The 13965-nt window shown below is 42.8% G+C and overlaps 4 protein-coding genes and 1 non-coding gene across 9 annotated transcripts; 3 read left to right on the top strand and 2 right to left on the bottom strand.

Moving 5' to 3' along the window:
- The first annotated feature begins 621 nt into the window (after positions 1-621).
- LOC147169427 (hydroxycarboxylic acid receptor 2) lies at positions 622-3073 on the top strand. 2 transcript variants are annotated; one of them, XM_086082437.1, is made up of 3 exons: positions 622-749; positions 1185-1517; positions 2371-3073. In XM_086082437.1, the coding sequence occupies exons 2-3, from the start codon at positions 1185-1187 to the stop codon at positions 2896-2898; spliced, it is 861 nt and encodes a 286-aa protein (XP_085938563.1). In that variant the 5' UTR covers positions 622-749; the 3' UTR covers positions 2899-3073. The 2 variants fall into 2 exon arrangements, with proteins under 2 accessions (XP_085938563.1, XP_085938564.1); XM_086082438.1 differs by lacking the exon at positions 622-749 and having other exon boundaries at positions 1154-1517.
- Positions 3074-3647: 574 nt separating this feature from the next.
- On the bottom strand, positions 3648-3766 carry LOC147169426 (5S ribosomal RNA). The gene has a single exon (XR_015095880.1). It is a non-coding gene; the product is annotated as a 5S ribosomal RNA (ribosomal RNA).
- A 493-nt stretch (positions 3767-4259) lies between these two features.
- Positions 4260-6871, bottom strand: LOC147169425 (uncharacterized). Of its 4 annotated transcripts, none has more exons than XM_086083885.1 (3): positions 6769-6871; positions 5247-5511; positions 4260-5141 (listed from the first exon to the last, which is right to left on the bottom strand). In XM_086083885.1, the coding sequence occupies exons 2-3, from the start codon at positions 5508-5510 to the stop codon at positions 4470-4472; spliced, it is 936 nt and encodes a 311-aa protein (XP_085940011.1). In that variant the 5' UTR covers position 5511; positions 6769-6871; the 3' UTR covers positions 4260-4469. The 4 variants fall into 4 exon arrangements, with proteins under 4 accessions (XP_085940011.1, XP_085940009.1, XP_085940013.1 ...); XM_086083883.1 differs by lacking the exon at positions 6769-6871 and adding an exon at positions 6120-6443; XM_086083887.1 differs by lacking the exon at positions 6769-6871 and adding an exon at positions 6111-6442.
- Positions 6872-7639: 768 nt separating this feature from the next.
- ndufb6 (NADH:ubiquinone oxidoreductase subunit B) lies at positions 7640-9553 on the top strand. Its single transcript, XM_086083888.1, has 4 exons — positions 7640-7912; positions 8093-8185; positions 8572-8616; positions 9426-9553. The coding sequence occupies exons 1-4, from the start codon at positions 7733-7735 to the stop codon at positions 9489-9491; spliced, it is 384 nt and encodes a 127-aa protein (XP_085940014.1). The 5' UTR covers positions 7640-7732; the 3' UTR covers positions 9492-9553.
- A 134-nt stretch (positions 9554-9687) lies between these two features.
- toporsa (topoisomerase I binding, arginine/serine-rich a) lies at positions 9688-13707 on the top strand. The gene is made up of 2 exons (XM_086081760.1): positions 9688-9851; positions 11399-13707. Exon 2 carries the CDS (start codon positions 11402-11404, stop codon positions 13574-13576), a length of 2175 nt encoding a protein of 724 aa, XP_085937886.1. The 5' UTR covers positions 9688-9851; positions 11399-11401; the 3' UTR covers positions 13577-13707.
- Positions 13708-13965: the final 258 nt, after the last annotated feature.

Here is a 13965-nt window from a genome sequence, read left to right as displayed (position 1 = left end):
GCTAAGTGGCTAGCCATCTAGCTGCTTGGGTCCCACTGCAAACAATTTTGCCATTGAAACGCTACTCTGCATTAAGTACAAAACATGCCTGTAGCGATAGGCTGCTAATGTTAGCCATTGACTCGACGTTTCAGGTCAACTGCATGTGTTTATTTTGCCACTGAAACACTATTCTGCATAACATATCAGGTATCTGTGCTAATGTTAGCCACGAACTCCCTTTTTAAGTTTGCACAGCACATATTTGGCTTACCACAGAAACACTACTCTGTATTCAATATATACACAGGAAAACTTTAAAAACAGAACTTATTTTCAAGACAAGAGCCATCTACTGGATCAGGTAGGACACTGCATCACTTATTGCACCCTTAACACCAATTTCAACCCTAATTGCTTAACTGTTTGTTTTTTTTATTCCCAGTAGGCGTTTTTTTCTTCTTCTAGAGCGCGCTGGTAAGACGTTGCATTGGATTTCTCAGCTTGCGTCACCTGTTTGCACCAAACAGCCAGAGGCACGCAGACCCAGGATTAGCTTTGGTTGCCAACGCGCTCGGACAGACGACGCAAAGATAACGTCAGGTGGCTATGAGAGCCTGACGACGCCCCTTTTTGTTTACCGGACCAACCAATGGCCAACCAGCAAGAATTCATCTCATGTGCAGTGTGTTTTTATGCAGATGGTCTGCACAGAAAGTTCTCGTTTCCAATACAGCATTTAACTTGAAGCAGCTGCAAACGCCGTTAAGGTAAGAACTCCATTTTTCATTTTTGTGCGTTTTTTTAATCATAATATCCCAAATATATTATTATAGCATAGGGTGATTTTTGTAAAATAACTAGAAAAGGTTGTTTAAAAAAAAAGAAGAAAAAAAACAATTGTCTCATTAAGGCACTTAATTTCTCTTCAAATGTAACTTTGTTAAAATTGTTTTCCCTTATTTTAATAATGTACATTTTCTTTTTTCCCCCACATATTTACACTTGAAGATGTTTTGATGGCAATGTTAATTTCATAACTTTAACGATGCAGTGTAACTAAAAAAATGCCTTTGTAAGAAAAATGTCATTCTAATAATTCTAGACATTTTTTTCTCAAATATTTTTGTGCATCCGATGTAAAATTGAAAGCTACCCCCCGCCCCCCTTTTTTTTTCATCCCATCAACTTCTATCACCTCCAAGATGAACTCAAGCGGCGCGGTTGGCCCCCCATTGTGGTACCAGTACCAGATGTGTGCCGTGGCGCCGTACGGCTTCGTCTTCTACTATGGCGTCAAGGTGTTCAACCTGGTGGTGGGCACCCCGTGCAACGGCCTGGTCATTTGGCAGATTTGTGCCAAGAAGAGCGACGCGTGCACCTCGGACGTGTTCATCCTCAACCTGGCCATCCTGGATGCGTACTTCTGCCTCATGATGCCCACCGAGCTGCTCAACTCCCTGCTGCTGGACGACGTGCGCATCTGGTACCTGCAGAGGTTCTCGTATGGCCTCAAGGACGCGGGGGTGCTCTTCTTGGTGAGTTCCGATTGCGCAGGTATGGGATTTGATGTGTCTGATTAAGAGTATTCATCTTTACTCAAGCACTTTTGGGTTCTATGAATACAGAAAAGGATTAGGGCCAGTGAAGAGAAAATAAAAAGGTTGGCAGGATTATGACTTTAGAGTCAGAATTCTGACTTTAAAGTGAGAATTCTGACTTTAACCACAGAATTCTGACTTTAAAGTCAAGTCATCTGAAAGTTCTGACTTTATTCTCAGAGTTCTGACTTTAAAGTCAGAATTCTCACTTTATTCTCAGAATTCAGATTTTAAAGTGAGATTTCTGACTTAAATCACAGAATTCTGACTTTGAAGTCAAGTCAAGTCTTTGAAATCTGACTTTTTCTCAGAATTCTGACTTTAAAGTGAGAATTCTGACTTTAATCACAGATTCGGACTTAAAAGAATTCTCACTTTATTCTCAGAATTCTCACTTTATTTTCACTTTATTCTCAGAATTCTGACTTTAAAGTGAGAATTCTGACTTAAATCTCAAAATTCAGATTTAAAAGAATTCTGACTTTATTTTCAGAATTCTCACTTTAAAGTCAGAATTCTCACTTTATTCTCAGAATTCTGATTTCAAAGTGAGATTTCTGACTTTAAATTGAGAATTCTGACTTTAAATTGAGAATTCTGACTTAAATCACAGATTCTGACTTTAAAGTCAATTCATCTGAGAATTCTGGAGTAAATCTCAGAATTCTGATTTAAAATAATTCTCACTTTATTCTCAGGATTCTCACTTTATTTTGACTTAATTCTCAGAATTCTCACTTTCGGACCCCCCCCCCCGTACGCATTATTGATTCAATGATTCCTCTTTTAGGTGTGTGTCTGTGTGGACCGCCACATGGCGGTGGTCCACCCCATGCTGTTCGTAAGCATCCGGGACAACAAAATCCGTACAGGAATCTCGGTGGCCGCGTGGGCCGTGATCGCGGCCTACGCCCTGGCTAAGTGCATCCTGGGCTCCATGAGCGTCAACGGCGTGTTCAGCGGCTTGGTGCTCTTCGCCCTGGCCGTCATGGTGCTGTGCAACATCTCCGTCATCTGGGTGCTGCGCCGCTCCGTGACCGGCAAGGAGGCCATGCACCCGGCCAAGAAGAAAGCCCTCAAAATGGTGCTCATCGTCCTGGCCATCATCGTGGTCAACTACCTGCCGCCCGTGCTCATGCCCTTTGCGCCTTACTACTCCCTGATCGAGTTCCGTTGCCAGATCAGGATCAGCGTGTACTCCATCATGGACCTGAGCTGCAGCGTGGAGCCGCTGCTCTACATCACCAAGATGGAGTGCGTAGGAGGTCGGGGCTGCGGGTGCTGCGTTGCGAGGACGCCGCATCGCGTCGATGTTTGACGCTGATATTACTGCATTATTTATTTATTTTAAATTTAGATACTGCATACATATATGCGGAGGCAGTTGTAATATAATTATTTCCCACTAGATGGCAGACATGGCATTGGGTCTTATACATACGACAACGTGAGCAGGCCAAATACTTTATATATTTTTTTTGTTGTGGATTTGGATATGCAGGACAAGTGCCTCAATCATATTAAAGTTGATTTATGTGACGAAAAAATTATTGCACTTTGTTGGTTTGTGATTGAGCAGTTTTGTGTCGTCCTTGAATGGTAATTTTTATGCCAGAAAGCCCTTTGCACTTGAGGAACTTACAGTATGTGCTTAATTTATTGTTTGCCTCAACCCCTTTGTTGTTGACTATTTAGTGGGTCTTTTTAGACATGCATTAAGAAGTGCATAATGAAAATTTAATATATTAAGAGCATGTACAGTATTTCGTCCATAATCTAAAATAGCAAATGTCATACATCTGATTAGGAAGTGCGTGGTCCTAAGTGGCCCCTGAGTAGCAGTAGGTGAAAAAAAGTTGTTTAGTTTTTTTTTCATCCAGAGGGTGAACACATCGCAACCAAATTAGCTTACGTACTACGTATGGTTCAGCCCACAGCCAGCATAAAATGATGTCATGTCGAAGACACACAGGACACGCGGTCCTAAAAAAAAAAAAAAAAAATAGAATTGTGGGCGAAACTAAGGATGATTTTGAACACAAAAACTATAAGGTTAAAAAAATAAAAAGCTTACAGCACCTGGTATTCCCAGGCGGTCTCCCATCCAAGTACTAACCAGGCCCGACCCTGCTTAGCTTCCGAGATCGGACGAGATCGGGCGTTCTCAGGGTAGTATGGCCGTAAGCCGTTTGAATAGCTAAAACGCAGTGTTTTATAGGAGTAACAGTTCTAGTACAGTGCCAAGAACAGTGTTTCGGAGACTACACCTGTCAAACTGAAGGCTACTAAAGCATCCTGTGTGCTTCCATGAGGGTAGCTAGAAGGCTAATCTTGGAATGCTAACATTTGCGTTCGCTAAGCCTTTTGACAGCCACCGAGCTAAAAACAAAATAACCCAAGAGCATATAACAAAGTACCCACAGCATTAGATCATAACATCCAAGTAACTGGTTTACGCCGGCCATACTAACCTGAAAAAAAAAATCTAATTTGCATGTTCATCCAACAGATGACGCTATTGTGTCAAATGCTTCGAAGCAGTCGTTTTCGTCTCGTTTCGGCGCCCCCAGTGCGGGGGTCGCTTGTAATTGTGATCAATTCAGCCAGCCTCAGTTTTCCATCCCTAAAGCTAGGTGCTAACTTTGCTACCCAGTGTAGAAAGACCTCAACATACAGGTGTGCAACTTTATTTTTTATTGTCAAGGCACCACTGTAGTGCAATACAAACATTTTGAATTAATGCTTAGTTTTCACATACAAGCTGTGGGCTACAAAACAACAACCGATGGACCATTTGTGGCTGTAGTTTGACTGCAATGCAAAGTTTGACTGAAGAAACTGAAATCAACAACGATGTGAAAATGTCTTTTAACCTCATTGTTAACAGTTCTACTTTAAGGTCATTTTGGCATACATCTCCTCCAAACTCTCCATGGACGCTCCGGGTCCATCTTGCGAGGTGACGTAACCGGGATACGAGAGAAGGCACTGCTGAGGCGCCGGCTGCGCACTGTGATTTCCTTCCCCGGCAGACGGCAGCTGCAGCAGCGGGATCAACTTGGCGTGGGCGTAATCGATCTCGAAGCCCTCGAAGATGAGCCCCACCCCCCACGCCCCCAAACCCTTCTCTAGGAGATGAGACACCTTGCGGGCGGCCAGCACCAGCCCCTCGTAGTCGCTCTCCTCCAGCCCAAATATGTCGGAGGACAGAGGGCGGCGTGGCACGAGCACAGTGAAGCCGGGCGAGTTGGGAAACGGTGTGAGGAATGACACGTGGCCCTCGTCCTCCCACACACGCCACTGCTGCTCCTCGCCCCGGACGATGCGCGAGAACAGCCCGGGATGAGACTGGTTGTCGCCCAGGAACGTCAGGTTGGGTTTTGCATCCGGGTTGGGGAGTTTGGCGCGGATCCTGGCCAGGATTTCATTCAGACGGGCATCGCTCCACCGGGGCGCCGTCTTGGAGGTGCAGTAGCCCGGATCGTGGGTGTGGTGCTCCTCCTCTCCTGCCTGGTGAGGGCGCCACTCTGCATCCAGGCCGTGCAGCGGGAGGATACGTATCTGGAAGATTAAATCAACTGTAACTCATCATGACACTCATTACATTAGCTCCGCCACTTTAATGTTACTTCCAACTTTTCATGATGACAAAAATAGGTAACACACCTGAGCGGGTCTGTCCACGTGGGGTCTGGTTACCAGGGCACACCGGTGCACCTGAAGCTTGTCGCACAACAGCTGGGCCACCACCCTGGCCCCCAGCATCCAGGATAAATACTCGGCCTCCTCCAGGTGAAAGATGCTGCCCGCCATCGTTCCGGGCACGCGGCGCTCCAGGATCACGGAACCGGGCGTCCATGGCCGAGGGTGAAGGTAGGCCACGAGGCGCTCCGACTCCCAGACAACATGGTGGGGAGGACTGGCGAACATTCTGCGGGAACAGGAGGGAGGAAGAGTTTTTAAGTATTATTTTCAAGTATCCGTACTTTTTATTTTTCTGACGACTTTATATTTTTACACCCTGATTTTGAAAAGGTTACAGTGGAAGAAAAAAGTTTACACACCCATGTTCAAATGCCAGTTTTTTTTATGATTAAATAAATTAGACTAAGACAAATAGTTCCATTGACAAAACTGGCATTTTGAACTTTTTATATTCACTATACCTGCTATTTCTACTCCTCAGTTTATCAAAATAAGCTTTTTACTTTTTCAACCTCCGTGGATGACAAGACGTGAACAAAGACGATGGAGATAGTGACTTGTTATTTACCATTTTTACTCAAGTACATTTGTCTGTAGAATTGTATTTTTTATTTAAGGAGTTGAATCAACACTTCTACTTTTACCATAACCACCAAAACTCCATATTTCATTTCCTAAAGTTTAAAAATATAAATACCGATTAAAACACAAGCGCACAATGATGACGTTAGGTACGTGTCAAAGCTACCTGTACACGTGATAACCGACAATTTGGCGTCAACACACAAGTACCCTGAATTAAACTTTAGCGTCAAATTCACTGACCAAGCCTACCTTGCGCTGAAAACCCTCGCAAACAGCATGTAGAAGAAACGAGAAAGACTCAAAACCGACCTGTCTTGCGTTACAGGATCGAGGCGGAGTGTCACGTGAAAGGCACAAACAGCGACAATCACGCGACAGCAGAGCCACTTTCGTCACATGTTAGTTACAACTGAGAAGTGAAACTGGTACAATTCATCTCAAAAGTTAAATAATAATCTATAAATAATAAATCTAATAAATCTACTCATAGATGCCGCCCATAAATTTGCTCTACTTTGTAGCTTTTTTGCGTCTGAGTCGCCCCCTGCAGGCAGAGATGACGGAAGCGTGACGTACAAAGCATGCGGCGTTTTATTACCCTCGGAAATATGAAATATTTGGGCTGAGAGGAAAAACTAACCAAAACACAGCCTGAACTGCCATTTAAACTAGAGATATCAAACAAAACCTTGTAACTTCCAATGTCAACTTTCAAGACGGCCGCACTACGCATTAATTCCAGGTAAAACGTGCTTCATGTTGTTTAGTTTTTTTGTGATGTTTACGATTTCGAGTGTCTTCAAATCCACCATGATAAACCATTTTGTTACCGGTGTGTTTTGATGACTTATTTACATAGACGGTGTAATAAAATTAATAATAATATTAAGCAGCCTACCTGGATTAGGTATCACGACGTATAGTCCCAATGATTTGGCGAATTGGAGCGTTAATGTCGTACTTCTATGAGTACAACCACTATAAACGTGTCCGCCCAAAACTCTTTACTGTATGTGACGTGATCATTGCGTGTGATGTCGTTGCTGAACAATACTTTAATACAGTATAGTTTGTTTACCATTTGGTTTAGTAGCTCCCTAATGCATTACTAATTGAGCCTTATCCAATTGGATATTGACTGAGACATTATTGATCCTAAATTTGTTGTCAAATAATATTGTTATTACAATTAATTTCCCATACTCTTTCAAGGTCACTTTAGACAAATAAAAGCATTTATGTGAGCTGTAAAACTGAAGCTTCCGTTGCCACGTTTTAATTAAGTTTGGTGCACAAATACTTGACTGTTGAATAGTGTCAGTTTCCCATAAATGAACTAGAATTTATGTAATGAGCCAAAATAGTAAAAGAAAGAAAGGTCTCGCCATTGCTAAAACATCATCAGTCACAGCATTGACCAGTCCTAACATGTCATGCAGATCAGCTGGCTTTAGTGCTATTTGAATGCTTTTAAGAAATTAATCAAGTATTTATGTAAAATAATGAAGCTAATATTACTTTTACTATTTAAAAAAAAACACATCTAGAAATTAATAAATATATTTTGTTTAATTTTGTATTTTTTCAATTAGTTGAACCATTAATTAAAAGCCACATTTTAATATATATTTTTTTTAATTTTATTTATACTCTTACGGGATTTCACGCAAAATTATATTAGGGTGAGCGGCACAACGAAAGTATTCAGTACAAACGTCCATGAAGTCATCCCGTGCAGCAGGTGTCGCTATTTAACTGGTACAGTAGCCGAACCCGAATCCGGTTCTGACGTCACGACCTCCGCGGTGTCATTGGAGCGCCGCTGAGGTTGCTGAACAACAATATCGGATAAATAAACGATCATGTCTGGCTACACTCCGGACGAGAAGCTTCGCTTGCAGCAGCTCGCCAAGCTCCGAAAGCAGTGGCTGAAGGACCAGGAGCTCAGCCCGAGGGAGCCCGTGATACAGGCGAAACCACCCAGCGGCGTCGCCAAATTCTGGGAGCGTTTTCTGGAGCCCAAAAGCCTGTGGAGGCTCTACGTGAGTGATGCTAACATGAACTAGCAGCAATGCTAACACATGCTCTACTTTCATAGTAAGACATTTGGTAATTGTTTCGTTATAAATATGAATACAGAGGAAAAGTTTGACGTCTAGTAGCTGTTGTTCATCATCAATATTACGCTGCTATTTTTTTTATTAACATGTTTCTCTTTACAGACGCACAAAGCCTACAAGGGGACTATTATGACATTTACTCGCTTGTTGATTCCTGCTTGGGTTGTCCACTACGTCGTCAAATACCACACTGATGTAAGTTAAAGCTAACTTTTTAACATCACTTAACAATACTGTAAATGTACAGTATTTTTCCCTCTGTACTGGTCCTACAGGAGAGATTAAAAATCAAAAGATTGAAAGAGCTAACTCTACCGATTTTGTTTGTACTGTAGTTGCAAGTAAAAGTTTAGACATTGTTTATTTTGCCGTGACCGGCAACTCTCCTGCTAGTGTTATTTTGTGTGAACAGTTCTTATTGGCCTGGCCTAAATCTGCCATTTTACTGTGATTACAGTAGGTCAGCTGTGAATAGGTTATTTAAGCGTGACGTGTAGGCTGCTGGGAATTGGTTTAGCTCAAAGCATCACTGTAATGAGTGACATCTAATAACTACATTTTGTTGTTTTTGTCCCTCACAGCAAAAACCATACGGCATTGTAGCAGTGAAACCTAAGCTTTTCCCAGTAAGTGTCACTAACTGTACATTTATTTTGAAAAATACGCTTTTGTTGTACTTCATGTTCCTAGTATTCTGTGGGATTCAGGGTGGAATTTATTATTTTCCTTTTTTCTTACAAAATAGTATTTGTGTTTTGTTAAAGGGGAACTAAACACTTTTTTCTTTTTTTTGCAAGAGTATGCGCAAGCACTCGACAACAATCATATTGAGGACTAAAATAAATAAATCCAAGTGGAAAAAAAACCTGATATTAAAAAAAATATATATAGGATCTATAAAAAATAAAATTCATATATATGTATATATATATATATATATATATACACATATATATAGTTTTAATTTTTGAATTATATATTTGTATCCTTTTTTATTTTCACTTCTATGTATGTTTATTTATTTATTTATATTTAATTTTGGTCGTCCATACAGTCCCCTTGCACTTTGGCATAGCAACTGTTACTATGGTAGAGTTCATGCCCCCAAAATACTGTCCTCTGTTTGGTCTATTGCCGTTTGTTCACGTAGCATAATAGGCACGCAGTTCAAAGAGGGCGTGTCAATGTAAAATCTACCAATTCATATTCGTGGTAATGAGTAACGTAGTGCAATGGTTGATTGTTCTTTTTTTCTTTTTTTTTTCTTTTTTTAATTTATTTATGTCAAAACCTAATTTTCTGAAATATGGGCCACTGTAACTCATTTTGCTATGCCAGGTCACAAAGGACAAACTATTCATATTTAATGGTTGGGTCTTATGGAAAGCACCTCTTCATGGAGAAAAATGTGGTGTATGCTTTGTTTTGTTTTTAGGGTGACACTATTCTGGAGACAGGCGAAGTTGTTCCAGAACTCCCAGAGAGCCACAGTCATCATTGACCCATTGAATTTCAAAATGTCTGTAAAAACTGTATGCCAATTAAAAATATTATAAGTCAAAATGTGTGTGACCCTATTGTTAAATGTTATATAACAGTCTGGTATTTGTGTCACATTTTGCTCTTACTTGCTATTCAGTTCCATCCACCCGTTAAACGGAAGTGAATCCCTCTTATTGTGAAGATCGGAAGTTCACTGATTACGAAAGACAACAATGTGCCTTTGGAGAATGACGTCATCTAGGCACGCGTCGCGTCTTGGGAAGAGTTGGAATTTGTCAAATGTTGCTACAAGTGCGATCGTAAGACACGGAGGAAGTCGAATCAGTCGCTAACTTACACGAGCGATTTAAAACTGGAGGTAAATGTGTCATTTTATGTCAAATCAAACTACTCGAGGACAGTTAGCAGGTTCTAGCTTGCTAGCATTAGCTTTAGCTAGCTCTCCTAGATAGATGGCCCACTCGCTATCCAAGTACGATCTTTTTTAAAGCACAGATCAGTCTCATCTCTTTATAGCGTTGAGGCATTAAGACGGCCTTAAATGTGTACTATTAAAGTAAGGTTATGTCCCGAGTTATTAACATTTAACTTGGGAGGTGTAAAAATAGTAGGAAGGGAGTACCCGGTTAGTGCTAGCCACGTAAATATGTCTAGTATATATTGCGATATAGATGCTATAACATTTGGCGATACATTTTCGATAAAGGTGTTTGCTTTAACAGTGATTTAAAAGTAGTAAGGAATCAAATGTCTTCACAGCACAATGCTGCGTAGATTCAACGGATGAAAAACATTTCTACTGGTCATGTATTTTACAAAACACTCGCGTATTGTTGAGTAAGCACAATTTTGTCGTTTTCTTTTACATCTAAATTGACGTGAAATCTTAAATATGGCCGTAGAAAAGTCATTCTATTAGGGGTTTGGGTCATTTCATCAAATGCATCCCACCTAACCATCTCAGAATGCCTTGCAAAAAGACACACTTGTTAAAAAGAAAAATCCAAAATATTAGGTCTCTATTGTCACGTCTTTCTCATGAAAAATCATTGAATGTAGGGTAGTTGAGACGGTTTTGTATTCATAAAGTTCACTTGTTGCCTTCAAATTTTCTACAGTGTATATCTGTTGCCAGAGATGGAATGTCTGGTGTTTAGCTCAAGTATAACGTATGGTTGTACGTAGGCCTGTGCAATTGATCGAAATTAAATTACAATGTCAAGTATTACACTCCAAAATTACAAAACCGGCATAACCGTAAAAAAAAAAAGATTAATACATTTTTTTGAGTTGTTTAAATTGATACATTTGCATTTTTTCTTTTATTTTTTATTTTCTTACCTCTTTTGAAGTCATGTCTTCGTTTGTCAACTGTGGCTGTCGCTTCAAGATCGTGCACGTACTCGCACGCGAACCACGAACGAGCATGACACAGATGCAGCGGTTACGCGAGTAAAAAAGTGACAAACTGCACAACGATCCTTTTAATATTTTTAAATGTGTAAAGATTTTCTTGTTTTCTACCAAAAAAAAACAAATGATCGTCCTAATGCACAGTGCAGAAGCTGCACTCCAACGTCAAGTTTTTGCCTAAAAAAATACAATTATAAATATATATTATTATAAATTTAGTTGGTCCAAAAGGAACTTACATAATTATAGTGTTTATATTTTTTTTAATTAATCTTAATATTTTAAAATTTAAAAAAAAAATCTTGTTTTGTACCAAAAATAAATAATTGTTTGAATAATTGATTAAGTGATTATTGCCACAACGATGTTGATTATTTTTTTCCATAATCGAGCAGCAGCCCTACTTGTACGGTAGATACTTAGAAGTCTCCAAAAAATGTGACTTGTCATAATTAAATAGCAAATTTGAAATTGAACTTTGTTTTGTTCCAGACCATGTCGGCAATCAAGCTTGCCCTGCAGCAGAACCAGAAGAGGAACAAGAGGAAAACCCCGGAAGCAGCAAAGTCTGCCGACGTGTCCCCGGACTCCAAGTGTCCCATCTGCTTGGACGCGTTTAACAACATTGCCTACCTGGACATCTGCCTGCACAAGTTCTGTTTTCGCTGCATCCACGAGTGGTCTAAGAACAAGGCCGAATGCCCGTTGTGCAAGCAGCCATTTAATTCCATTTATCATAGTATCAAATCGGAGCAAGACTTTAAACAGTATGACCTGAAGCCAGTGACTAATGGATCTTTTGGGATGTTTGGCGGTGTGCGGTTCAGGTACCGCACCACTCTTACCGGGGTGCAGCGGCAGAGCTGGGGAAGGACTTCTCCCCCTCCAGACAACGGCGTCATATTTGATTCGACGGCCAACCCCCCCCAGCAGCAGCAGACTCGTTACATCCGGCGCATGATGATGAGGATGGCGGCCAAGAGGAGAGCAGCGGACGAAGGCCGCCAGTTGCACAATGTCAGAGAGCTCGAAATGGTCAACTTCCGGCGAGAACTCTACAGACAGGGGTTGAGGGTCCGCACCGTGCGCGACGGCGGACGTTCCCGGGACACCTCTGCCGAGTTCTATCGCAGAAACCCCGCCTGCTTGCACAGGCTCATCCCTTGGCTGAAAAGAGAGCTTGTGGTGCTGTACGGCGCGCACGGCTCCCTGGTTAACATCGTCCAGCACATCATCATGTCCCGCATCACCCGTGTGGACATGGAGGACAGAGCCATCCAGGAGGAAATCTGGCCGTTCCTACAAGGCCGCACTGATCATTTCCTGCACGAATTCATCAGCTTCGCAAAGTCCCCGTTCAACATGGACGCCTACGACCAGCACGCCATGTACGAGTGCTCGGCCCACTCCTCCAGTTCGGACATCAGCTCCGACTCCTCCGTCATAGCGATTTCCGAGGACGAGGACGTGGACCTGGAGCCCCCCAGGACCCCCGGATACACCGCGACGAACCTGAGCCGATCCCCGTGGGATGACGAGACGCCGGGGCCGTCGTATTCCACCTCGGCGGAGCAGAGTCAAACGGGAATAGAGTCGGTCCATGACTCCGACTCGGACAGCAGCTTAGAGGAGGAAGCGCAAGAAATCCCAAGTTCGCCAGCGCAGCAAGGAAACGCGACGCACATTCAAGTCGACGACTGTTTGTCGTCGGAGAGCGACGACTGCGTCATCGTAGGTTTCATTAAGCCGAGCGGCGAAAGGACCCCCGAGCTGGTGCAGCTGTCCTCCGACGAGTACTGGAGCGACGACGCCAAAGAAGTGCCGCCCCTGCCGCAGCACGTTCGCTTCGACAGTGACAGCGCCTCAACCTCGCCGAGGAGCGGGCCCACGGAAGCAGACCCCCGTCATCACCTCGATACCAAAGAAAGACTCGGTACCCTCAAGTCCAAAGTATGCAAGGTGTCCGGCGAGCCCGAGAGAAAAGACAGAGGCGGTTGCGAGCGATCCAGCCGGAAACGCGGCTCCAAGGACAGAAAGCACAAGAAGAAAAGATCGAGTGCCGAGCGCCGACACCACAGCCGCAGCCCGGTTAACTGTCGCAGCAGAGAGAGAGACTATCACTGCAACCGCAGAGACAGGAAATGCGACAGTAAACACAAAAGGAAAGAGAGCGACGTCAACCGCCAAGCCAGCCGGAAGCATTCCGACCGACGCTATCGTCCCAGGAGTCGCAGCAGGACACCGAGGCGGCGAGATAGACGGAAGTCCAGGACCAGGTCCAGAACTTGCTCCACCTCGCCGTCGACGAGACGATCTCATCACGAAAAGCCCGGCGGCAAGAGCAAATACAAAACCCGACATCTTGAGAACCCCTCGTCCCCCAAGGGCGACACCCGCGCAGCTGAGAAGAAATCCGCAGACGGGAAAGACGAGAGGAGTCCGAGTGTCCGCAGCAAACATCATCATCATCATCATAAGAAGAAGAAGAAGAAAGAGAAGAGGCAGAGGAGCAAAGACAAACATTCGTCAACTTCGATCACCATCGAGAGCGACAGCGATCGTGCTGACGGTACCCGGGCCGGAACCTCCAGCGGGGACCCGACCCCCGCCAACGACGCCACAGATCAGCAAAATGACTCCACGTGTGGCTGCGACTACTCCTCATGTTAAACCTCATTTAAAAAAAAAAAACATTTGAATTTTAAGATGTGTTCTCAGGGATTTGATTTCTTCGGGTAATGTTATGTCCCCATGCACATCATGATCGCCATCCGTTGCTTATGAATCAACTAGAGTATTTGTATTAAAGTTATTTTTGGGCATTTTGTGTTTTTCAATTTCGACTCTGGGACAATTTAATTTTGTCCAGCATCCACATCCAAAACAGGCATATAAACACATTGCACACATTTGATTGAGATTTTTTTAATTTGCAGCAAAAATCACATTGTCTAATTTATTTATTGAGAAATTAAATGGATTATGGTTTAAGAGGTTTACAAGCACTGGTTAGGGTATCATCGTGGGCTTGTTCTCAGCATGTGACAGTTCTGAGATTT

The sequence above is a fragment of the Leptonotus elevatus genome, chromosome 8 (assembly GCF_054856555.1).
Source record: "Leptonotus elevatus isolate MCC_2025b chromosome 8, RoL_Lele_1.0, whole genome shotgun sequence".
Classification (NCBI taxonomy): domain Eukaryota; kingdom Metazoa; phylum Chordata; class Actinopteri; order Syngnathiformes; family Syngnathidae; genus Leptonotus; species Leptonotus elevatus.
The sequence above is the reverse complement of the archived record's forward strand: the minus strand, read 5'-3'. Positions and strand labels throughout refer to the sequence as shown.